Source organism: Falco cherrug, chromosome 12 (assembly GCF_023634085.1).
Source record: "Falco cherrug isolate bFalChe1 chromosome 12, bFalChe1.pri, whole genome shotgun sequence".
Classification (NCBI taxonomy): domain Eukaryota; kingdom Metazoa; phylum Chordata; class Aves; order Falconiformes; family Falconidae; genus Falco; species Falco cherrug.
This window is the reverse complement of record NC_073708.1, coordinates 4,536,714-4,562,305: the sequence shown is the minus strand read 5'-3', so window position 1 is coordinate 4,562,305 and position 25,592 is coordinate 4,536,714. Positions and strand designations below refer to the sequence as shown.

Genomic DNA, 25,592 nt, shown 5'->3' with positions numbered 1-25,592 from the left:
AGTACCATCCCTTTTAAAACATGCTTTTGCAGCCTGCAGCCTTTTTTCTTTACTGGATTCCATGCTTGTAGACTATGTATAAGTACAATATTGTCATTAATGATATGAGTGGTGTCCTAAATATCTTCATATACTAATTTGTACATCAAAAATGGTTAACCTTCATTTCAGAGGTCTGATATTTATTTAACAAGAAAATAATTGAACAGTATGGGAACATGGTTACTTTAAATACTGAAGGATGCCTGTTGTAAAAGAAACTCAAGTGTGTGTTAAACAACTGCAGGCAGATGTATTTTTTAATTTAATAGAAGAGCTTATTTGAATGTTTCCCCGAGGGAGTGCCACTTCAGTGAGCATGTTGGTTGACTTGTAAGAATTAAAGCATTTCTGTCGGAAAGGGAGCCCTTTAGGATATGATGTTGAGCAGGGATGCTGAAAAGTGTCTGTGAGTATTCAGATTTTTTCCATATGGATTCACTGTCGTAGTGCAGTTTCAGATGAAGCAGAAAACTAAGGTAATCCTTGATGAGATGAATAAAAGTACAGTAATGGGTGTTTATGTAGTCTAGGCCATACTTTTTTTTTTTTTTTAGAAGTCTGAGAAAACTGAAGGTGATTCTTTGTATTTCTTACTGTTTCCTTTGCTGATAAACATTTAAGAGGCTATTAAATAGATTCATATGCTGTATTACTATCCTGTCCTCTGAGTTTTATAAACTCAATGCGTACATTTTTGAGTGAGTATGAGGCTTGTGCTTTTCTGAACATTTAGGATACAGGAAATACTGAACCCCAAAATGTTGTGTGGGTTGTTTTTCTTTAAAAAAAAAGTTTAAATTTAATAGTATTTTCCTTCCTCTCCTTTTTGTTCACCAAACCCCATTACTGCTGGCAGTAAACATTTCTTGCTTGTGCCTAGAATCCAAATGCTGCCATCGCTGTTCTTGAACGAGCTCATATCCCAGCTTTTGAAGTAGTGTCAGGAATTTGAGAAAATGTTTGATTCACAATTTCAATTTATCGTTGTCTGTGCAGGGCTTTTATTCTCCGGTCTGCATTCCTTTTACGTGTTTACTTTTCACAACTGGAGTGCCTCTGGCTTTGCTGTTGAAGTTACAGCTGTTTAGTAAAGGAGGGGGGAACTTGTTTTTATTTTGGCTTTTTCTTTTCTGAAATGTAAATTATTTTAAAAAGTGGATAATGTGCTGAAAAGGTTTTGTATGCCTCGTGCAATTATGTCTTTATATAGGGCAGACTAGTAATCTTTGCAGAATCACAGCTTGCTATATCAGCACTGAAATCATTATTTCCAGTGAAAATGCTTTCTTACTGCATTAAAAGGTTGTACCCCTTACGTGTCAGTGGTGATAACCAATTTGGTCATTACATTCATGTTAATTTCTAACTATATAGTCTCATTTTTTGGCTCGTGAGAGATTATTTATAAAGCACAATGAATAAACTGTGCTATTGTGATGCCTGGTAGGTATAATTTTTTAAGATGCTATGTTAAAACACATTTTACTTAGTCTGCTAAAATCCATTTTTATTATGGCTTACTGTTTGTGTTGCAATAGCATTGAGACCTTTAACTGATGCTCACCTTCAAGAATCTTCGGTATTTTACAAGCTGAACAGGACATGATACTTCTCTCCCAGAGAGTTTCTACTACGAAGTGTTTTCATGGCAGAAAGCCAGCTTTTCTTTAGAAATTTTATCTGTGCTTATACAATGAAACTACAAATTTTTCTTAATCTCTTTGTCCAAGTAGTAATTATATAATTTGTATAAAAACATCAGACTTCAAATGCAGCACATTGCTATTTTAAAGGATAAACCTAGCGTACTATTTTTTTTAAAATGCCATTTAAATAAAGTCATAAGTGAAGGGGTCTAACATGTATACAATGCTGTAAGAACATCATTCCTAGGATAGCCAAATCCTTAAATCTTTAAGCTTCTCTTTGATCCAGGGGATTAGTGGAGATTTCCATTTTTACATGGCAAATTTTTGGGCTGTTAGGGATGCTCAGAGGAACCATGCTTTCATGAGAGAAGAGTCATGTAGGAATAATATTGCTCCTGATGCTGCTCCGTGTGTGCAGTCCTTCGCATGGGTTTGCATGAGCTGTTTCAAATAGGTTTGAACGCTCATCTTGAGCTCAGAGAAGAGCTCTTTCGCTTAGTGGCCCAAGAAGATAAAAGCCCATCTATTTGATGACCCAGGCTGTCACCTGCAAACTGAGTAAGTGTTAAAGCAACTTTATTAATGCCAAGGATTTACGGTGCAGCCGTTTATAGGGGTCAGTGCTAGTCAAACGTCCAGTTCAGGTGGCATTGCGAAGGAAACGTGTTTCACGTCACAAGGTTGGATCAGAGGCTTTTGGATGAAGGCAAGGGTTTTTTTCACCTTTTGGTGAAACATTCGAAGTATTTTTGGCTAATATAATGCAGTTCTCTGCAAGGTGAATCCTTTGGTCCTAGTGGAATTACTCTCTTGCCCATGTTGTGTTAGAAGAGGGTGATTTTTACAGGGTGTAGTTTTACAGATTTTCATAGAAAGTCTGCCATGTAATACCTATGCTGCAGTGTGGTTGGTGTCTCATCACATACCTGTGAGAACTGTTCTCCTAGAACCATTTGAGCGTGATGAAAGCTACAGTGAGAAAGGCTGCAGAGACAAAGAAGGGGGTTTTTGGGTGCAGGGAGAAAAATCAAATGTGAAATAAGAGGAAGACATTAGTGATATTTAGAAGAAAGACATTTTGTAAGCCAACATCATCTGCATGTAAGAAAAGGAATAATAAGTATCAGCTGTTTACACAACTCAAATTAGTAATTACAGTAGAAATACTGTAATGTGCTTGTAGTATCTCTTCTGGTGATGGTCGTGAGCAACGCAAGGATCATGTTGAAGAGAGTCGGGGTTTGGCTGTCCGGAGAGCTGTGGCTTTGGGGAAGCTTTCTCTCAGATCAGAACTATTTTAAATTTAAAACCAAATGGTAAAATATTATCAAGCTAAGGAAATGCTCAAATAAAGAATAGGAGCTGTCTCGAAGGATTATCAAAAACATCATCTGCTGTTTTCAAGTCTCCTTCAAGAGCTTCAGAAGCGGTGTGGATGTGGTCAGCTGGCGCGAGGCTGTGATCCCAGTCTGACCACTCTTCCTGGGCGACGGTGTGGGAGGTAAGCTGGGTAGGTTTGGTTAGCACAGTGGGTCAGTGTTTTAATTTGACCTCATTCAGTGGTATGGTTGCTCTTCATCTTTATTGTACACCCCCAAACCGGCATCCTTTGTTAGGCATTGGTTGGTACCTGATGAAATGAGACAAGTTACTTCGACGTTTGTGGTTGTTCAAACCCAGTTTTGTAAATGATCAACGTCCAATAGGGCCTTACAGTCTGAGTAGCTGCAGCTCTCCCTCTGCAGGTGAGAATCAAGGAGGTCCTGGGTGAGTATTTCTCCATCTTTCCGGAGGGCTGTTGTTGGTATGGTCTAAAGCAACGAAATTCAGGAGCATTAAATATGTGTGTTCAGAGGCAGATATTTCTAGGTGCAGAGCGAAGTCATCTTCTTCCATCAAACTCCACATGCTCTTTTGTTATCTAAAGCAAGAAAACAAGAGTCTGCTCAGCAGATGAGAGAAGATTTAAAGCAGGGGTGAAAACAAGCAAGCAAAAACCTTTAATACCTTTTTTTTTTAATTATTTCAAGTAGAACTACTTTCCTGCTGTTTTGCTAGAAGTAACTGTTTATTTTCTGCAAGGGATAGAGTAGATAGTATTTATGGATGGCATGAGTGAATCTTTATTTTATTTTTCATGTATGTTTTTTCCATCCACCGTAATGTGAAGCTGTAACAGGAGAAGCCTACAGTTAGTTAAGAGTAATAGTATCTGAAAGTTTCTGTAAGATAGTTCTTTACTGTAGGTTTCTCAACATGTATATGTTGTGCTTATCTCCTGTTTTAAAGTCTTTGGTAGTGTATACTGTGAAACGTTTTGTTTTGCACCAGAAGGATATTGTCAGTGTATAACAAACCTTTCATTTTAATGAAAAAAACTTAGAAGTTAAAGTAGCATTCTTCATAGCAGATACCAAACTGATGCTCCTAGACAGCTGTGTTTTTCATTAAAACCCGTATTATTATTATTAGTTGCAACCAAAGATACTTGCTCTGTTGCAAGGCATGTTTCACACATGGATCTGATGCTCAGCCCGCCTTCTTAAATATGTTCACAATACTTTGTTTTTAATCTCATGTTTGAAGACAGCATGGCAAGCATAACCCTGAGAGGGTGTGGCTCTTTCTTTGCTTGGCATAGTGCATCTGGAACTTTGCTGTCATTTCATGGCTTTTTCTTAACCTGAACCGTCAGAACACAACTTAGCAGAGGCGGCTGGCTGTTGCTTGGCATCAAGAAGAAATTACGTAAGTCTGAAGGCTTGCGTTGTTTCTGTCAAAAATGAAGTTTCCCAGTTTTACTTAAAATTCATGTTGAGTTGTTGCAAGTCCCTGGCTTAGGGAATTTGATGTGCACATCTTGCAAGGGTTATGGGCTCTTCTTCCCCCACCCTGTCTTTCCTACCCTGCAAGCTTTTCTTCATATCTCCTTGGAAGAAAACTGCAGAATAACAGAATATCCTACTTACTGTAATTTAGAAGTGCCATGCAATATTATTACTTATGGGGGAGATCTCATTTGGATAAATATTAATTAAGGTGACTGGAGATTTAAGTTAAAGGTAATAAGTAAATGTAGCTTTTATAATCATAGGAAGTATTTGCAACGATTTTGAAAATTATTTTCAAAACCAGTGTTAGGATAATTAATAGAAAAATGGTTTTAAATCTTGCCTTACAACAACTCTGGAAAGCAATTTTGATATTTAAGAGGACAAAGAGATGTTTTCTGTCCTCAAAACCAGCCAGCAGAAGCTCTAGCACAGGGTGTTGTTAATTCTGTTTGAGCTGGGAGAGCCTGGCACCACAGGAGGCAGCAAGGGCTGGCATTTTTGGGAACCTTGTTTTTGAAACACAAAGATGTGTGTATTTGTGCCTTCTCAATATTTTGTTTGGCTTTATAGGATATATATGTGTGTGTGTGTGTGTGTACACACGCATATTTTATATATATATACACACACATACACACACACGCATGTACACCTTTGTAACATTTTTGTGTCAAAGGGAAGGGTGTAGAGGAGGACACAAACACATATTCAGAGATGCCTGGAAAAAGACTGCACGGGCGATGGTCTTGCAGCGTGCGCCGCAGAGCGTGGTAGTCTCTAGCACAGCTTCTGCTTGGTTGCTCATTTGTAGCTTGTACTAGATTTGCCCGGTTTACCTTGAGGAGTTGGAAGATACAAATTTCTCTCTCCAAACCAAGTGTAGAGGTGTCTAGGGAAGCTGAAGATGGCTGGGCTTCTACCTCTAGCAAGCAGTACTTCTTATGAAACATCTAATAGACTTTCATAAAATGTCTAAGGAAAAGAAAAAGCTGATCTAGAGTTTTGCTCTGGAGTTTTTCTAGGCTAGAAAGCCAGTCCACAATGCTCCTTGAAAATAGGAAATTCTGAGAGAAGTGAAAATGTATGGACTAAGTGTTTGGGATCAACAGGAGGTGATCTGAGAGGGAAGAATATATTGCCTTCAGTGTAGGGCAATGGGAGTAAATGTGTAGGAGTCAGGATTGTTCATCGGTCTTCCTTGCTCTGTTATTTTGATTGAGCTTCCTCGTACAAAATATGCCTGTTTACAGGGAAAGCTTCTGTTGACAGAACAACTCATGGAATGGGAGGCTTAGCATTGAGTTGAAGGCTTAATGAAGGGATGTTAGCAAGGAGCTGTCTTGTAGCATAAGCTGGCTGCATTATCGTTGAAGAATACAAATTCTTCCCTCTGAAGGAATGTATCGAATGTGCATGTGGAGTCTTTCATGCTAAACATGAAAGAATAATCTTGGTAAGGGAGATACCCTGGTCTGTAGAAACCGGGGAACAGGAGCCACAGCTAATACTAACAGTGCACAGCAACAAGGTGCTTGTGGGTTTTTCATCATAGATTATATGAGACAGACATAATATGCAAGAACTGTCTCGTGTATTATTATACCACATCATGACAGCTCTTCCAAGTGTTTTCCACTGACTAAAACTTGCTAGGAAATGGTGCTATGCCTTCAAGAGGATTTTTGGAAATCGTGAGAGATCCCCCAAATTGCAGTGTAACAGGGTGAAGCCTTCTGGTAGTAAGGCCAGTTGACTGTTCATGTGCATAAACAAAGTGTGTGTGAGGGTGATTACAAGAAATAATCCTGATTACAAAAAAAAAAAAAAATAGAGTATCTAGTGTATCTCATCTTGCTCTACAAATCACTACAAATGAATCTTTTTGCTGTTTTGATTAAGTTTTTTTATTTATTTTAATTCAGTATGCAGAATGCCCTAGTAAATAATGAAATGAAAGCAAGAAATAAAACATTACAGTGCTGACGTATCTTTATACGTTATCTTTTTTGCTCACGTTTTCACAGTGTTTTCTGAATCCCAATGATACGTTGTCATTGAACTGTCTACAGTAAAACCCAGGTCACAGTTGTATGTTACTCCTTCTATTCCTTCTAATCTGTGTTACCTTGTGCTTGTCAAGATAAGTTTATTCCGCTACCAGGCAGCTTAATTGTCTGGCTTTTCTCTGGCCCCTTGGGATTTTGCAGGTTTCTCTAGTCCTGATTAATTTGCACAGTTTAGTGCTACCCATCATGTATAGCTCTTCCCCGGTCACTCTCTTCTGGACATGTGGTTTAGCCCATCTCTATTTAATAAAGAATGCTGATGTGGGGTTTTAGGGCTTTTTTCAGTACTGAAGTTTATTACTGTGTAATTGGAGGGCAGTTAATGAGGGCTAAATGAAAGCAGGCAGGCTGTAGGACCACTCAGCTCTTCTCGGTTAGGCTCTTGCTCTGGAGCATTCCTGGAGTTCTTTCCTTGTGCTGATACTCAGTGAAGCCTTTTGAGGATAAACTTGCCCTTGTGGAGATCTCCCTCCTCTGCTTTTCCCTCTGGCAGACCAAGTGGCGCTTTCTGAGGTTCCTTCCAAGCCACTTAGGAGGGTTCTGCAATAAAGTCCCTCCAAGAATGCTGTCACTGGGTTTTGAACATTCAAATAACAGTGGCATTTTCTTTATCCAAAGGAACCAAGTACATGGGCTTCATGTCTGAAGCTAGGTTGGAATTTGTTGACCTGACATGTTTCTCTAGTTGTTTTCAAACACTATAATTAATTCTGATTTCAAACAACTTGTAAGTCTGATTGATCTGTAATTTTCAAAATTGTTCCAGAGCATTTCCTACTCCTCCCTCTAGCTGGCTCAGATGGAAAATGGAATACTTTTCCTTGGTAAATTTTGAGTAAATCAAACATTTAGTGTTCCTGCAAACTGAGGAGTAGGAAAATGTCACAGGCATGTTCCACACCTCAAACACTGCCTGTAATATACCCATTAGCTACCAGCTGCGCGGTGGGTGAGAAGTGATTGGGCAATGTTATTTATTTCATGTCTTCAGTTTGGTTTGCTAAAATTAAATTTGTTCCTGCTGAAAGTGAGGTTCCTGCCTGCAATCTGCTCGCCTGTTTTGGAGCCTCTTGTTTTGATTCCCAGATGTGCCATCCCATGTCATTGGTATTCTGTGAGGGTGCGTGGCCACTCGCAGAGAGTGAAATCCTTGGGGCTCAGGGGGGAGTTCACCAGCCTGGGCTGGCTTTTCACTTGTAAGCCACGGAGGGAAGCTGAGTGCCACAGTGAAAATACAAAAGCAGTGGATTTTATAATGTAAAAATTGGATTACCTGTTCCCCTCCTTCTGAAAAAGTCTGCTGTGCTCTGAAATACTGGGCTTGGCTTTTATACACAAATAAAAAATCCGTTAATGTACTTCTCTGAGTCTGTACTTTGGCTTACATAAAATCAGATCCTTTTTTTCCTAATAAGGCACTTAAGCAGCCTTAAATGATGATTCATGTTCCATTACACTTTTATCAGTTATGTTATAGACTGAAATGTCCTGGTCACATACAGATTGATCTTTTGCGTCAAGTAATAGCAAAAATCCATACTTTTTTAAAAAAACAGTATATCTACAGAAATATGTGTTTGCATCAAGTAACTGCCTTGTTTTATTGAGTCTCTCTTTGGGGAAGGTGGGTCTGCCCAGAGTGAAGATGTGAAGCCATTGGTAAGCCCAGCTTTAAACCCCGGGCTATGCGAGCATCCACGTCATTCCTCCTGTCACATTTTAGCTTAACATTATCATTTGTCCTTTGAATTCAGAGGCCTGTATAAGATTGCCTAAAAAGAGAGGAGAAACCAAGCTGATAGGGTTACAGCTTCCGTTCCAGCTGGTACCATCTGTGCGTGCCGGCTGGCAAATGCCTGAGGAATTGCCATTCCTGGTTTTGCATCTTGGCTGTATTTAAAGTTTGATCTCTTGTTCTTGCTCAGAAACTCACTTTTTGGGATGCCTGGGGGGGAGTTGTTGACGTTTGGGTAATGAAATCCAAGTGACTGCTTTGTGTGTGTTCAATACAGATCCTGAAGATGATCAAGGCTTCCTTCCCCAGGTTTTTTGCTACTTTATTTCTTCATTGGGTAGCTGTTGATAACTGTTATTTTTGCCCTGCATCTATGGATGGCACAGGCTGACTTCGCCCTACTAAAGTCATCAAAGCGATGTGATTCAGGTTAAGTGAGAACCCTGTAGAAAACAAACTTTCTATGTTTAATTCCTTCACCCTTATACTTTTAATTTCTTTCACCCAACTGGGCTGTCAGAATAAGAGAGTTGCTAAGCAACTTCTTCCCTTCTTCCTTTATTGCCATGGCATTTCTCTCCTTCCCTGGTGTTTTGGGGGACTTCAGAGGGTCTCTTCCATCCCAGCAAGCAGTGAATAATTCCCACAATCTCACGGCGAGGAGGCGGGATGGTGTTGGTAACATAAAGATGATTTCACCTAATTCCTGATCAAAATTGCTTCTCGTGCTGCTTGCTTTCCTCGTGAGCTCGTACGGCAGGTTTCAAACCAGGCTTTCCTCGCTCAAGCTGCAGCTAAGGCGCTTTTGCTGTCTGCACTGCAGTGCTGTGGGGACTCTGTGTACTGAAAAACCTCTTCCAGGGGTGGTGATGGCAGTGTCATCAATAGGAGAGCCTCAGTTTTATCACACAGCAAAATAACATGATGAGGGAGTGTTACATTATGGCAAGCCATTTGTCGGAAAGTGAAATTATTTTCCAGGCAGAATGTCCTGCTTTTTTTATTTTTAGTTTTAAGCTTTCTAGCATATGTGGTAAACCTGAGCTCTTAGACTTTGCTTCTCTTTTAGCAAAAGGAAGAGAGGTTTTTTAAAAAACAGGAAAATGTGGCAAATTTTATTTTTTATTTCAATATATTTTCAAACTTGTTGCTCTTCCAAACAGATGATGGTTACAAAGAGGAATCTCCATGTTGGTGCTGGTACTTTATCATGCGGTTGTAGGAGAAGGTGCAGCTGTGAAGGCCTTTGCAGGCAGAATGGTTCTTTTCTCCCCATTGTTCTGCACGAAGCCTTGCCAAACCAGAAATACAGTCTCTGTCCTTGCTGTTCTTTAGCTTTAAGTTCTCCTCTTGGTGTTCTGGATTTAGTCTTCAGAGTTTTGAAGATCAGAACTTCATCTTGATGAAGTATGATTTATTTATGAGCACTGACATATGTATTAAATGAATCACTGTAGATGACAAAACAGTGGTTATTTGTCATGGAATTTTTTAATTATAAAAACTGTGATTGAAGAGAAGCAAGGTGAAGAGAGAAGAATCCTTTTATTAGCTTCTGGGGCTGATGCTTTTCCGCTGTCTCTATCCTAGTGACGTTTTTTGCAGTGGGATGTAGGCACCTTTAAATAGTCTCTTTAAAATATAATTGGTAAGTGCTCAGCTACAGTATCATAACTCAGTTGCACAGAATTTGCATATAACATGAGGATGGAAAAATACAGTAATACTGGCTGAAGAATTTGTGGTGTTTTGGTGCATGTTGCTCTGGAAGCTGATTTTCATGAGACAGTTTATCAGTTGTCAGGCAATGTATGATTTACAGGTGCGATGAATGATGTCATTTACAGTTATCTTGTTTTGAGTTAAATGCTGTCCTAGGGAACCGGACTCAGGTATGTGGTTTTTCTTATGAATAGCACTGAACCAGCTTCCAGTTACAGGTTCCTTGCTCATCTATCACCATCCACACTCATGGGCTTGGAAGGGAGGTGCACCATCTGTGTAGGACCTTGTACAGCACTGGCTTGTACTTGGGGCGGTATATCTGCACTGTTTAAAGGCTGCTTTTGTGTGTTGCAATCACATTGTTTAGGGGAAAAAGAAAAAGTGTGGTTTTGTTGTGTATTTTTTTAGCATTGCAAGAAGGAAAGCCAGGACTAGAGAGCTGGATGGGACCTGTTTGTGTTGTTTAAAAATTTTCTTGGTGCTGCCTTAATTTAAAAGAATAAAAATATCATTACAAAATGTGCAATGATTTTTGCCTGAGGGAGATTTTGGCAGACCAGAGCCAGGTGGGCTGTATGTCTGTGACCAGGTCTCCTGCAAAGGGCTGAGCAACTGTAGTCTGCCTGCTGAGCTTTCTTGGCATTTGAGGAAAACATGCCTAAGCTTTCTGTCTGTCCCACAGGCTGAAGGATTTTTTTCATAGTTGTCTAAAACCAGTTTTTGTGTTTCAGGTCGGTGGCTGGCTTACTGTCAGCTCTGCAGCCCAGCAAGAGAGCTTTTTTGGGTGCTTCACTCTGCCTTGCTTTGCTCTGATGGGAACGGCTTTGTGTCTTTTAAGCTTCTGGTAAACTCTAATTTTAAGTGTTAGCTTTCGGAGGAGTACTACAACTTGTAATAGTTTGGCTCTCCCATTTTCGTGTGTGTGTGGTTTTTTTTAATTTTTCTTCATAATTAATATCAAATTTGACGGGGCTTGAATTTAATCTCAGTATTGCTTCCCTAACATAATAAAAGCATATCTAAGAGAGCATGCCTGCTGTTACAGTTCCTAAACTTATTTCTTTTTCTAATCTTAAAAAGAAATCCTTCTCAAACTTGGACCTAAAAGAGAGAGAGGAAGACTGTAAAGATACTGCAGAATTTACTCTCAGGAAAGCAGCTGCAATTTTCATGGCAAAAAGCTAAGTGGGAGTAAAGGGGCCAGTGAGCTTAATGTTGTACAGCTGTTGGTTGGCTGCCTTTTGACTTTGGATGTAGCTGCGCTGAAGTTTCACTGTCAAAGGGAATTGCCAATCCTGGTGGATGGAATGCTCCTGCCGGACCTCACCTGACCATGAACCTGCAGAGCTGAAGATGGAGACTATTCAACAGGTTATTGCAATTAGCCCTTGCTGCACAGGAGATGGAAAATAACAACAAAATAAAGAAGAAACAAAGATACATATGAAATTTAACAAACACTATGTTACTAATTAAAGTAATAAACGTGCCAGGGCTAAAGGCTTTGACATGAGTCCCTAAGGAAGATGATACAGCCACACGACATGCTTGTAGAGAGGTTATCATAAACCCCCAAACATGCTATGCTGTTGAGTATAAACAGTGTTGAAATGTGATGGTTTTCATGTAGATTCTGCACAAATAGCAGCAGTAGGTCAAGATATTTTAAGCTTGAAGGCTGTTGAGATGGCATTAGCAGTTCTTTGTGGCTGTGTAGGTAGTTTGGAGAGGTACGTGTTGTTCCTTGGACCCTTATGCTAGTATCACATAAACTGAGGCCCTGAAGGTCTTAGTGCAGTGGACATTGAATTGGAAAAGGAGCAATATTTGAGCATCTGAATAATAAAGTAATTGTAAGGAGAGTTCACCGTGGGCAGAAGGAAAAGGAGTCAAAATAGCTCCTGGAGGGCCAGCTCAATTCATCCCCATGAGAAAGAAGATTTTCTCGGAGTGTAGCAGAATAAACTGGAAAATACTCTTGAATCAGGGATTGTCCTTTTGGTCTTGAGATGATGAAAATGGTGCAGTGGGTGAAATTTCCACGTGTCTGTCGATGTTGTCCTGTGCCCTTGGATATGAATGAGAGGCCCAGTGTGGACCAGTGGACAGCTAGCCTGGATGATGGGTTTGCATCCTTGGAGCTGTTGCCTGCTCAGTCCGTGCTCAAAACCAGCCACATAGCATATGTACTCACGTCCTCCTTGCTTTTCTAATTTTTCTCATTCTTTTCTGATTTGTATTTCCATTTTCTTTAGGGGACCTTTATTAGTTTGTTCCACTCTTACAAATTCAACAGTGTTGAATTAACGTTTCTTCCCATAGGTTTTCTTTTCCTGGGTGAGCATCTGCAGAGCTTTAGCATGTTTGAACGTCTGTGGTGGCGTATTTTGGCGTGGGCTATCCACCAGAGTTATAATCCTGTAGCCATTTGTATTGTTCTGGCAGCACAATTCTTAAAAAAAAATTCTTATTACGGTTCAATTCCTGCTGATTGTATTCAATGGTATTTGGAACCTTTTTCAAATATTTATTACACATTTATTCTCTGCTCCTACAGTTGAGCAGAATGTATTCTCACCACCCCACCCCCCCTCCTGCTCTGTATGGGTTTTTCTTCTTACTTTGACTCCTGTGAGGGTGCAATGTTTTCAGCTGGGTTTTTTTTTTACCCTTCTATTTGTGTTCCAGTTTGGCAGAAAAATCACAGTTAGAGCTGAATTGTGTGGCCAGGCAACTGTGAGGGGTCGTGGGAGAAGGCTTCATTTGCCGTTTTCTTTCAGGATTACTTCCTCCAGCTTGTTTGTACTCAGTTATACACCTCTCACAAGTGCAGGACCTCAAGCCAGCAATCTCCCTGACTTTAGAAACTTCATGCTCCCGCAGCTAGACTGATGTATGACCCCCTCCTCCTCCCTAGATGTGTTATGTTCCATGTGCTGTGTGGAGGGAGTTGGGAGCAGTACTTGAAATACTTCTGGGTGGTTCCCAGTCTTCGAGTCTGTTCCAGTTTGGTTTTTATGGTGAACAACACTCATTTGTTTATAATCTTCACTGTTGCTCAAGAGTGCATGCTTTGCAAAGACAACTTAATGTTATTTAATGCCTTCTGCAATCACAGAGTCCGTGCTGTGCGTGCAAGAGTCACTGGCACAGTGTTTGCATGTGTTGGTGCTGCACTAAAGATCTGCTGACCTGGAGAGTCGCAACACTTGATCTGCAAAAGTGGTTTTAAACCAGCTTTGGATGAACTGGTTGAATACAAATGTACCCATCCTGTGTGGGTGCATTTCGGGACAGCAGCTGGGTCAGTCACTCTTTTAAGTCATGATTAAATCAACCGCAGAAACCTTTGGATTCAACCACTTTCAAAGAGGAGTCAGGGCACATGCTGATGTGACCTTGGTGTCCTGAGTGGAGTGGCAGACATTCTTCTCACTCTACTGGGAGCAAGTGTCCCTTGAAGAGAGGACAACACAGGCACCTGGGAGCAGTAACCTGCAGATGTGGACCACAAGATGTGGAGCTCTTGCTCAGCTGGCTGATCTTTGCGTTGAAGCAGGTAACAAATGCTGTGATGGTGGATCAGTGCTGGTCAGGCCTAGAGGAGACAATATCCAGCTGATGCTCAGCAATGAGCAGCTGGTGCGTAACTAGCACCCAAACTGTAACAGATCTTTCCAAAAGGATACCATGTCCTTGACCTAACTGCGCTTTGCTTCAGGTCTGCAGGGGTTTTGCTGAGCTGGGATTCATGGGCGAGGTGTCAAGCGTTCTCAGAGTGGTTCTTAAACCTCTTTCTGCAGCAAAAATTGCTTCATAATTATTACTCTGCATGGTGTTTGGCTTAAATTCAAGAAGTATCCAGAAAAAGTTTACACCATGAAATAGAAAGTTGTGCTTGTTGCGTTTTCCCCTAAAATTTCTAATTGGAAAGATTTAATTTGTTTTATACACAACTGGTTTTAAACACCGTTTATTTGAGTTCAAATACATCCCTAAACTGTGGGTCAAAGCACAAGAGCACTGTATACTTGTGAGATGCCAAATAGGAGCCAAATGCGTATAGAAAATAGAAGTGGTCACTTCTGGGGGACCATAACATTTGACCAAAGTACAGGGACATGATGCTAACAGCCTGAATTAAAATATAGGTAATTTAAAGATAGAAGGTGGTTTCTGTGTTTTTAATCATGATGAGGTCTGTTGCTGCCTTGGCTGCTTCTTGTTGTGATCCAGGGAAGTCAGACACCACACCAGCATCATCAGCAGGAGGTCTGCAGCTTCTCTGCTCCTGTGCTGCTGTTCCAGCTCTGGGCTTGCTGGTTGTGTTTGAATTATAACTGTGTTAATAGGCACTGAAAATATTTCAATTGTTTTTGGCTAGTGTGGTGCTCATTTATTTATATTATAGGCTGGAACGTGGTTTAGATCTTATTTTTTGAGTATCCAGGCTTGGTTATGCACATATCAATGCACCATGTCACCACTGAAAGGAAAACTCAGTTATTTGCTCTGTTAACATTAATGGAGAGTAGGGAAATGTAACTTGTGATGTTCTAAGGCTTTTTTTTTTTTTTTAAAAAAAAGAAATATATATTAAAAAAAAAAAAAGGAAAAGGCTCTACCCAAAGCTGTGACTCAGGTAAGCTCCTAAATCAGTGTTGATGGAATGGAGTAAGGAAATGTTTTTTGCAAGTGCTGAACCTCCAGCAGGGATGTCCAGAAGTGCCCGTGCCTAAGTGTTGGATGGGGAGATGCCATCAAAGAAGGAGATGGATCACAACAGGCTTTACAGGAGCAGTGACACTGCTTTTCCTCCCCGCAGTCCAGCTCCTCTCTCGCCTGTGTTTTTTCGGCTCCCTGTTCTTGGCCTGAGAATCCTAAAGCTCTCCAGCTCCTGAGCACAGCCTGCTTTCATAGCTGCCCTCCCAGCTTGGGTTTCCTGGGGATAAGCTGCACCATGGAGTGCAATATCGTATAGGGTATCATGTAGGGCTCTTGGGTCACACCGTACCAACACAAACATTCTTGTACTGTGGCTTTCAGCTCCAAACCCCCTGTTTTCTCTTTGATCCTGAGGAGTAACCCTGCTAAGCAAGAGGAAGCAGTCAGTAGTGTAACTTCGGGAATGTGGGTTGCAGTGTGCATCCCATTCATTCCTACTTGTGCCATTTACGTAGGACTACGGTTAGGAAATCTCCTGAGTGTGTGAAAAAAATCCTCAGTAGAAATGCTGAACCCTATACAGTTGTTCACAAAAGCTAAGAATGAAATGAACCGCTTTGTTAGCTTTTATCATTAATTTTAACATGATTTTTTAGCTAGGTTGTAGCTGTCGTTTCAGCTGTAGAGTGGGCAGCCATGCACAGGAATGGGTGCCTGTACTGGGATTACTTCTCTCTGGCCTGAACAAGCCACCTCCTGTGGTTTTGAGCAGCATTGCTGCACTTTCTTTGTCATTGAAGTGTTACCGGGTTAGCAAAGAAAGATTTCTTCTTTCTCTAGCTCATCTCCAAAAAAAGGAGGCCATTTAAATTGTTTCGTGCTTTAATTGTACAGAAACAGCAGAGGTGCATATGGCAAATGTTTCCTTGTTGACACATTAGCAGCAGTTCCCCAGCATCTAACCCCCTTGGCTTCTGCATAGCTGAGTTGTTTTGTTTTAATTTCAACCTAAGTGGCACATGAAGTAGCTCCTGCCACAGCTCTTTGGATGAAAAATGCATCAGAAGTGACCCGAGGGGCAGATCATGGGCTCTGTATTGCTGCGGAGGCATCCAGCAGCCCCCCTCTAGGTTGCAGCTGCTCCCTCCTTCCTCTGCAGTGAAACTTGCTGCTTGGCCAAATTTACTAGGGAGCAAGGAAAGGTCTCTAGGTGAAAGCTGAAAGAGCACAGCATAACTGGAGAGCATATGTTTGAGGCACGTTAGAGGGACTGAAAGTAGTTTTCCCAAGGTGAGGTGGGATAATCCCATGCTGTACATTTGAAGGCGATCATCTGGGGAGATAGATTAGTTGTTGCTGTATTTGTGGTCATTATTGATTGATGCAGCTGGAGACAAGGTGAGATGATGGGGTCTGTTATCTCATCTGTGTATGTTTTTAGGGAACACCCAGTCAACTGACTGGGGGGCTTTTTATCATAGAGCTGTTTCGATAGAATAGTGGGTCTAAAGGGTGGCGGGACCCTGAAAATGTGCAATTAAAGATCACTGCATTAGGAATCCTTGTGCTTAAAAAAAAAATGCACACAAGCCCACAGGAACTATTTTTCACCTTGTCTGAAACAAGACTGCATAGAAGTATCAAAGTTGCCCTTACCCATTAATGGCAAAAGTTGTTTGATGATGTACTTGACAGTGTGCTCCATCAGTGATGGATGTTTGTCCAGCTTGTTTGGAAGGACGTCACGTAACCTGTGTGTCACTCTGCACCTCAGGGATTCAATAATCAGGGCTTCCATCCGACATCTCTTGTCTCAGTGACTGGTTAGCAGGCTGTAATGTTTCTACATCTCAGTGTCTAGGAGACCCTCGGTTTTCCATGCCAACTAAAACCTCAGAGGTCACCTGGTTGCTTTTGGGTCGTGCAAGTTGTATTGGCAGTTTTTTGGGATTGGCAATTAGCAATTAGCTTTGTGTTGTTTCGGCCATAGGTGCACTGTTATTTGTTGGTGTGGAGTACAGTACACACGGGGATTAAATGGATTTGGTCATAGGAGACTTAATTCGTCAGCCCCCTTCCCTCAGTGCCATCATTTCATGTTGTATAGATCAGTCTTGTTGCAATACACCCTGCCCCAATCTTCCTCCCTGCAGTGGGGTGGCTTCACTGCCTTTTCACTGCAGCAGTGGGTGGTAGGTCAGCCCCAGTCCTCTTCTTTCCTGCCCAGCAGAGCCAGGTGGCACAGCACTGGTGCTTTTGGTGTGCTTTCAGTCTTGGGGCTCACAGGAGTTTTTCTGTATCAGGAGATGCTGTACCCTGGTATCGGAGAGCAAGAATTAATCTCTGCTTTTTCAGCATCACTTCACACTGCCACCACCACCTCGGGTGGGTGCATGGCACTGAGGTTGGATGGGCTGAAGAGCAGGTATGGAGACTCCTGCGTACACCCTGGCTCTCAGGAAGTCTACGAGTCCCTTTCCTGGGCAGTGCAGCTGTGCTGGATTTGTGATATGATGGAGCAGAAGGTGCTCTTACTTAGTTTTGGAAGATGCTAATCATTGCCACACAGGGTGGAGAGGTGGCATCTTGCACAGCATCTTATACCATCATGGTAGCACATGAGAAAGACTAAGAAGTAGTTTGGAAAGGAAATGTGTTGAAGAACAACGAATAAAAATTAGACCTCCAAGTCTAAAAAGTGCAAGTCTGCAAGTTTAATGCCACCGACGTGTGGTATTAGGTGCTCGGTGCTTTTACTGTTTTTTCTAAAGAAGTATGTGTTTTGCATTTTTAGGAGACTTGTTGAGCCACTGCTATTTCTGGGAGAGGGACAGTCATGAAAACAGTTCAACTTCAGGCCAAAGTCAGTGTTTACATCTGGGGGTGCGTCCCCCATCACTGGTGGGAAGAGGGCAGGAGGAGTTCAGGAGGATGAAGCTGCTGTTTCAGTGTGGTAATTCTCTCTCAAGGTTTTCCTCCAAAGTGAATGATTTTGTTGATGGAGCAGCTACAGCTACTACATAATTTTATTTTAGTCTAATTCTAAATGATGGGATTGATTGGCTACGTGTAATGCCTGCATCTTTAAATTCTTAATAGGGTAAAGCAAGAGGAGTGAGATCTCGGAAGGGAGATGATGCTCAGACCTGTACTTAGACGTGTACAAAATGTCGTATAAATCACTGTTCCTGTACCTCGGGGCGTTTTACTGTATCTTGCTCAGTAAACCATATCTTGCTCTGAAACCATGAAGACAAGTAAAATCAAATAGGAGAGCTTATTGTTGGTTTTCTTTATACTTGAGAGGTACTTGGGCACCCTTCCCATTACGGTAAGTGCTGGAGATTATGCTTAGATATACAGGAAAGTCAGGTACTAAGGAGAATCGAACCCGGCTTTTCTGTAGGCCTGTCTAGTATCTCCCATCACACCAGCGTGCCTGGCTGGGCTGTGATCACCAGCACTACATTTCCAAAAGCTGTTTGGAAATAAATCACAAAACAATCTTTCTTCCATGAAATTAAATTTCTAGGAAGTGACCTCAAGCCACTTAAAGTCAGTGGAAGAAGGGGTCTTGCTGACTTGAATCCAGTCCCTCATGCTGGTTTATGTTGGGTTTTCAATTATCTGGTGCTGACTGTGACCCACAAGAGAAGTACTGGGCAATGGACTGAGATACTGTAGTGACCCACCGGTTCTGAAAGTGGCTCTGAAATGTGTTTGATAGCAAACACGCATCTGAACATTTTGTGTGTGTTGCGGAGATCTTTACTGCAGTTCTGTAATGGCCTTGTAACAGCTATAGCCATTGTTCGTATAGAAGCAGGCAATGTTGAAGGTGTTCTCGGCTTGTTGTCATGTGATCTTACTTTTAATGAAAAGTGCTTGTTTTTTCTGCAAAGGGGAAGTATGTAGGATAAACATCCTAATTCTGTGGAAATTCTGGTTGAGTAGCACTGCCTGCTATGGTAAAGAGAAGCAGTGGCACTGCTGCTGGCTTGAAAGAGGCTGTGCAGGTAAAATACATTATATGAAAATAATGCTTTCTCACCAGCAGCATACCATCTCCAGTGTGTTTTTCCTTTGTGTGCAAGGTAAAAAAACCCTACAGCATTGCCAGCCCATAGTCTTGTAAAGCCTCATCTGTCCTCAACATTTTGTCTATTGATTTTCCTAGAAACAAGAAAAAAAAATAATTAGGTGCTTAGAACTGCATTCTGTAATGGTGGTTGTAATCTTCCTATCACTACTTCTAAAGTATTTGAGGTTTAAAAAGCAAAACCAGTAAAACCTATTTAATTTCCTTTGGAAGCAGCAAAAATGGCAGGTCCTGTGACTGACATGTCTTACTCCTGGGTTGCTGGGCTTTTCACATTGGTGTTACTTTAATTTCTCCCTGTGTGAATGAAGAAGATAGCAATGCGATTCCCCTTCCCTTCCTCCTTTGCATTTTACTATGGGATTTGTGAAATCTCTTCCCAAGGACTTGCTGGTGGTGTTTTTCCTTATGAGACCAAGTAAGGAGAAAACGTTCCCTAGAAGCATTGTGTTGCTGTTGAGAGCTCTTCTGTTTGGAAATCTCTTGTTGCTTTTATACATAAAAAAACATGGATCAGCAGAAATGCTGATTGCAAACAAAAGAAAAGAAAATAAGAGGCTAATTTTGCTGATAAAAAAGGTAAGATAAGCCTCAGTGGAACAAAGTCTGTTCTATAATAGAACTAATAACCTGATAATATGAATTAGTAGCATTAATTCAAACCAGGCCCTCCCTGTTGGGAAAAACTAGGTAGGTGAGCTGCTTTGGTTTTTCTGTTGGGTCTCTTTAGCTGTTAAATTGCAGTGTTCTTGTTTTCTCTTTGAGAAGTGAATGCTTCAAATGTGATTTCTGCTGAGCACGGCTTCTCAAGGGAGGATAGACGCAACTGGCGGTTCCACCATCCAACTAAGTAACTAGGCTGGTTTAGTTTGTCAATGGTATTTTTAGTGCAGCTTGAGTAAAATGCTGTAAAACTGTGGGGTGTTGTCTTTGCGTTTCCTTGTGCGTTATTGATTTTATAGCACCGTGCTAATTCTTTTCCCTTTCAGCGAGATTACTGCTGCATTCACGCAGCTGGCTGGAACAGTGTGTTTCCAATAGGATGTTGAAGTGTGGTAATAAACACAGAAATCTTGCATCGCAGAGACAAGACAATTCATAAAGGGGAGAAAATGCTTAGTTTCATAGCTATTAGTATTAACAGGTGAAGGGGAGCATGTTCTGCCTGTGGATTCAAAGGACCGGAGCATCACCACTCACTCTGACTTTTCTTTTTCCTCTTCTGCCACTGCAAGTTGCTCCAGAATGCTTGGAACTGTCATTCTGCTGTAACCTTGGCCTGTTCATTTATCAATTCAGGGGGTTAATTTTCAATATAGCTATGTTATACACTAGCAGTGCTGGTTTGAGTAATTTGAAGAAGGAGAAAGAGAGCTTATAAGATTATTTTTTTTTCTCCCTTCCTTAGGCCATTGGTGTACTTCAAAGGCAAAATTTCTGTCCTTTTGACTCAAAAATGCCTTTTAGCAGTTGAGAAAAAAAAACCCAAAAGCCTGGTGGAGGGTCGCTGAGGAAGAGGGGTATCACCGTTGGGGGACTCTTAGGTGCTACCTTCCAGCCACCCTCATGGAGGGCAAAATAAGATGCTGTTGCTGCTTTCTTTTTGGAAATCTAATGGAAATTAAATAGGCTTATTTCTTACAGGAAATAAGTGTAATTAATAGCAGTAAGTGAAATCCTTGGGTTCTGCCTGAACTAGGTTGTATTATAAGAAAAGCCAGTGTGGTTTTGCTTTGTAGCTTGGGGTTTTTTCATAGTTGTACGAAGCTCACTGCTTTGATCTCTAGGGCTTTGTGAAATTTTAACCTGATTTCCTCTGTGGTCAACATGGAAGGAAACTTCTAGATATATCAGCAGCCTGAAGAGGATGAGAGATCAGTTACCTCAATGCAATAAAGCTGAAAACAAATACACCTGTGGTAATAGAAGAATTAACATACATTTGTTGTAAAACACTGGAGATCCTCCATTTGCTATTGAGTGTTTGGTTTTCAGCTGTGGAAGTAAAATGTGTTTTGTCAAGGATGCAGCCTTGGACATGATCATCAGAAATAAGAGGTGAGAGGATGACGAGTAGTTTAATGAGGTGATGAAAGAGCTGGTAAATGAAAAGGCACAACATAGACATGCCTAAAAAAAAAAAAAAAAAAAAAGGCATTGCTTAAGGTTTCCAAAAGCAATTTCTATTCTAAGAATGGAGCCCCCCTGTCTTTAACCTGAAAGAAACTTGGGGTATGAAGTACAGCATCTGAGAGTGTCTATAGTCTTCTTTTGACCCGCACATAAGATGTCAATCTTCACCCCCAAATTAAATGCAGCAGGTTGTGTAGACACTTTTGATCTGCCTAGAGCTTTTTCTCACTAGCATTATGCAGATTGGAGCTTGTAAATTGCCTCTCAAATCTTGATAATTAATGATAGTGGGTGGTGAACATGAACTGCAAATGGTTTGAGGTTTTCTTATTCTTTTTATTTTTGGCTTCTGAAAATCTGTGTGCCCCCAAAATGCTCAGGAAGACAAAAGAGAAAATTATATTTGTGCAAAAGTGGGGGAGGAGGTGGAACGGATGTGTTATTCTGCTGCCAGTCGAAGTACTGTGTTTCACATCCTCAAACCCCTCTGCAGGCAGCCCACTGAATGAGGACCAGCAGCTCATTTCTGAGCGATACCCAAACCTCGTCGCTGTGGGCTTCAATACTCAGGCAAGAAAGGTTTCCCTGAGGCTGGGGGCAGTGTAAAGCTGGAGAGCATCGCGGTGTTGGATTTTTGTCGCTTGTAAGATTAATGCTGCTTTTCTCCCACTCTTTTTGTTTGTTTGGGGTTTTTTTTTGTGTGTGTTTTAAATCCTCTGCTAATTCTGGGTTTTCTTGGGTATCTGTGTCACAGTGTCATCTGTCTCACTGCACTGCGCTAACAGTAGTTCAAGAAACATGTCTGGAAATGTGTGTTAGACTTACCTTGGAGGTCATTTTGGAGTAGGTTTCTCAGCCCAATTTATTGGCACCAGGAGAAATTGCCTCCATAATCCAAGTGTTAGTTGTGTCATTTTTCAAATACTGCTGTGATTACTGTTCTTTAATGTAGAAGGTGAATTTTTCAGTTCCTGTATTCCTGTTTGTTTCCTTTAATCACAGCATGCCATCAAACATGACCATATTTTCAGTGAGATTGGCGTGTGCTACCAAGATGCTGCAGGAGAGATTTGACTGTGGGTATTTTTTCCTTCCCTCTCCCATGGAGCTTTATACTTCTGCGTTCATGTTCTGCATCTCTTTGTTCCCGACTGCCTCTACAGCTCACCAGTCCTGGGTGATGGGACCATTGTCCTCCTGGCTACTAATCAATGAATAAGTATTTCGCAATTTGTTTTGCTACATGTTGGCTATGTATAAGCTTCACAAAAAAAATCCCCTCCCAGAAATCAGCCCACTGCTATGTCATGAAATACTTTGGGGTTTATTACTAAGCAGCTGTTCCCCTTTTGTAAATCATCCCTGCTAACAGACAGAAAAAGAAAGAGGAAAAATAGTTGAATAAGGCAACAGTGTAATTCATTCAACAGGTACTTCTGTGAGCGCAGTTCAGCTGCTCTGTGATGGAGATGCTGGATTTGTGGTGTGCAGTGATTTCCCCCATGAGCAGCCTGTTAGCAATCCCACCTACACCCCTCCTTGTCTTTTCTGGGGTTATGTTGGGTCTCACCTTGCTCTTTGCCCCATAGCGGCCACATCCTTTTCCCTGGGATAATATAACTGGTTATATTTTAAATCGGAGATCAGAGTTACTGTCTTTAGGCTCAGCTTATCTTGAGGTTCCTGCTTTTGTCTGAAATCTGAAACAGGGACTCTGGTGTAAACCTTTATTAATTTTACCCCCTCATTTGTTTCAACTGGTCTATTAAAAGCTATTTAAGCAAATCTGTATCTTCTAAGAATATTAGTCCACATTTGATTTCCAGTCCAGTTAGCAGTTCCTTTTCCCAGCCTATTTCTTCATCTCCCACACCTCTGTGTGTGTTGACCTACCTCCTAAGCAAGCACAGTGTGGCTGGTGCTTGAAATCATTATGGATCCTTGTTTCCCATGCCAACACTGAGATGAAGACCTGTTACTTTATGCAGGCTGTCGTGCGGTTTGGACACAGGTGAAGATGAATTGTCAGCTGCGACCCTCACTGCATTGCAAAAACTGAAGAATAACTCATCTAGTTTACGTAAGATGAGTGTATTGGTATTTATGACACGTGGCAGTGTAATTGAGATGGCCTGCTCTGGGTATTGACTGCTCAGATGTGCACAGAGGGATCTTGAGAGCGATTTGTTTCTTAGCAGGGCCCTAGCTTTGTCTATACGTCTGACAAGCAGATGTATTAAAACTGCTTGAAGGATAGCCTTGGCAAATGTTTGAGGAAGCAGAAAGCTTCCCTAGCTTAATACTGACTTTTGCTGCAAAACCTAGCTTTTCTTTTTAAAAAAATAATGCATGTAGCCATATAGGGTTAAAAAAAATAGCTCACGGGGGATCTGCTCACCCCTTCCACTAGCAACAAGAATGCCTGGTTTAAAAGGCTGTGTTTTCAGGTGAGTGGCTAGCTGTGGCTGAGGGGGAAGAGAAGGATGGGGTAATTAGAAATTCATGCTCAAGTGTGCATATATAGGAGGAAGGAAAAAAGGAGAAGGCATGTTGGGGAATGTAGTGAACATAAAGAAAAATGCACGTACAGGTATGACTGGGAGGGTTAACTGCTTAGAATAGGGATTGAGCATATATACATTTGTATGCTTTGAGTGGAGCGTCCTCATTAAGTAGAGAAACCCACTTTCTGTACAGAGGAAGATGGAAGGTGGAAGCTGGTCTGTGAGCAGACACCACGTGTGTTCTGTATGCAGTCCTTCCCCTTGCGTGGCAAAAGCAGCTCATCAGAGAACCTGTGGCTGCAATAGCAGAAGCAGAATTGCTCTCGACCCAACTGGCCATACCCTTGTTTCTGTGACTTTGGGGATGGGCAGGGAAATCTCTCAGAGGATGGCAGCAGAGCCCTCCTAGGTTGTGTCCTGATGTGTCTCGGTGCTGCCTTGGCACGGGCAGGTACGCTGTTCATGCTGGGTGCACAAGGAAATCAAACTCAAAAGATTTTCTTCAGGGTTATATGTTTCTGGTAGGATAGATGCTGCTGTATCCCTAGGTAAGAGCACCCTTCTGCTGTTATAGATACAATTCTTGTGGTTAGCGTGGAGCAGTATGAGCCACATCCTTTTAAAGTAAATGCTCAGAAGTAATGAATTAAGAGATCATGTGTACGATCCTGTGCTATAGCTGAACTAAACAACTTGGCAAAAAGGGGTGGTTCTCGTTTTTCAGTAGCTGCTCTCCTCTTCCAAAAGGTTCGGCTGGTGGAAAGGGAAGCCGGGATGTCTCATCAAACTTTGAAGTCGTTTTTATTCAAGTGCGGAAACATTTAGCAATTAAACAGTTCATGTTTTTAAATTATTTTTTTTACATAAAATAGGGCAGCTGGAAATTAGCTTTTTCTACCTCCTTTTGGTTTATGTGACATCTGGATTGTTCAGGGGGTGTTATTCCATCTTAAAGTGGGGATAGTTGCCTTTTTGAGTGGTGGAGGTTTTATGGCTTCAGTAGAGTAATGAACACCAGAGAAAAGATAATACAGCTGGCTATTGCCTTTCACGTCTATTAACAAAAGATCTTTAATTGATTTAGGGGGGTTATTTTGTCTGAACACTTGCAATTAGCAGCTGTTAATCACTAAAACACTTTGCAAGAGCACTGGCTTGATGAGTAGATTGGTAAAAGGAACAGGAGGAGCAGATACTGATGATTTCTTCCTTCCAAAAAACCCCTGTATTCTGTGGGAATAGCTGGGTGGGTGGGAAACATATTTGTGCACATGTTGCTTTCTTCAAGTCACGGATTAAAGAATAGGGCTGGAAGAGACTTTCAGTTGAACTGCTGTGCTCCTGTCCCAAGGCAGGATTGATCTATCTGTATCGTGACCTACCTATATCAGATGTTCATTGAATATGGTTTTAACAATCTAAGAGAATGGAGACAGCTTGTGCTCTTGTACTCCTCTTCACAAGCCCCATTATTTGTCTTCTTGAAGCTCCACGTTTAGAGGTTACCTTTTGTCAATATTTTTCTCTCTCTTTTGCCATCTTTAGGTAAAAGCGACTTGACAACCAAGCAGGAAGGTGAATTATTTTTAAAACAATGAGCGTGCGTCTCTAGACATGGTTTGTTGTTCGGTCCAGCTGGAGCAGTCTGAATGAAGCTATGGGCTGTGCCTCCGCCAAGCATGTTTCTACTGTTCAAAACGAAGAGGAAACTCAGAAGGGGAAAAACTATCAGAACGGAGATGTGTTTGGTGGTAAGTGTTGCAGGATTTCACCTTTCTCCCAACATCATGAATGTTCTGGAAGGTATATTTGGGAGCCTTAACCTATCACAAAATATAAAGGAAAATGCATGTTAAAACAAATCACTATGACAGTGCAGCTGGCCTTTCCAAGGGACAGTACCATGACACCTGAAACAGAGGTCGGAGTGAAATCCTTAGTGGAAAAATAACATTCTAAGTGATGTACAGTACTGCACTGTCTTTAACTCTGCAAATCCTTGGACTAGTTCAAAGATGATGACTTGCACAACCCCCTCATATTTATATTTGTCTCTCTGTTATATATTTGTCATTAGGTACTAAAATACTTGACTCCTCTCCTAAAAATAAAACCTGTTCAGTAAGAAAAAGAATTCCTC

General features: G+C 41.3%; 1 protein-coding gene across 3 annotated transcripts in view; it reads left to right on the top strand.

Moving 5' to 3' along the window:
- C12H1orf21 (chromosome 12 C1orf21 homolog) overlaps positions 1-25,592 on the top strand; it is a 125,106-nt gene that overhangs the window by 26,961 nt on the left and 72,553 nt on the right. For 2 of the 3 annotated variants that reach the window (XM_055725107.1, XM_005443321.3), the window contains exon 2: positions 24,998-25,203. In XM_055725107.1, coding sequence (XP_055581082.1) covers positions 25,110-25,203 — 94 coding nt within the window. In that variant the 5' untranslated portion in view covers positions 24,998-25,109. Of the gene's footprint in view, positions 1-21,456; positions 21,592-24,997; positions 25,204-25,592 lie in introns of those variants that run through there. The other variant, XM_055725108.1, reaches the window with a different exon arrangement.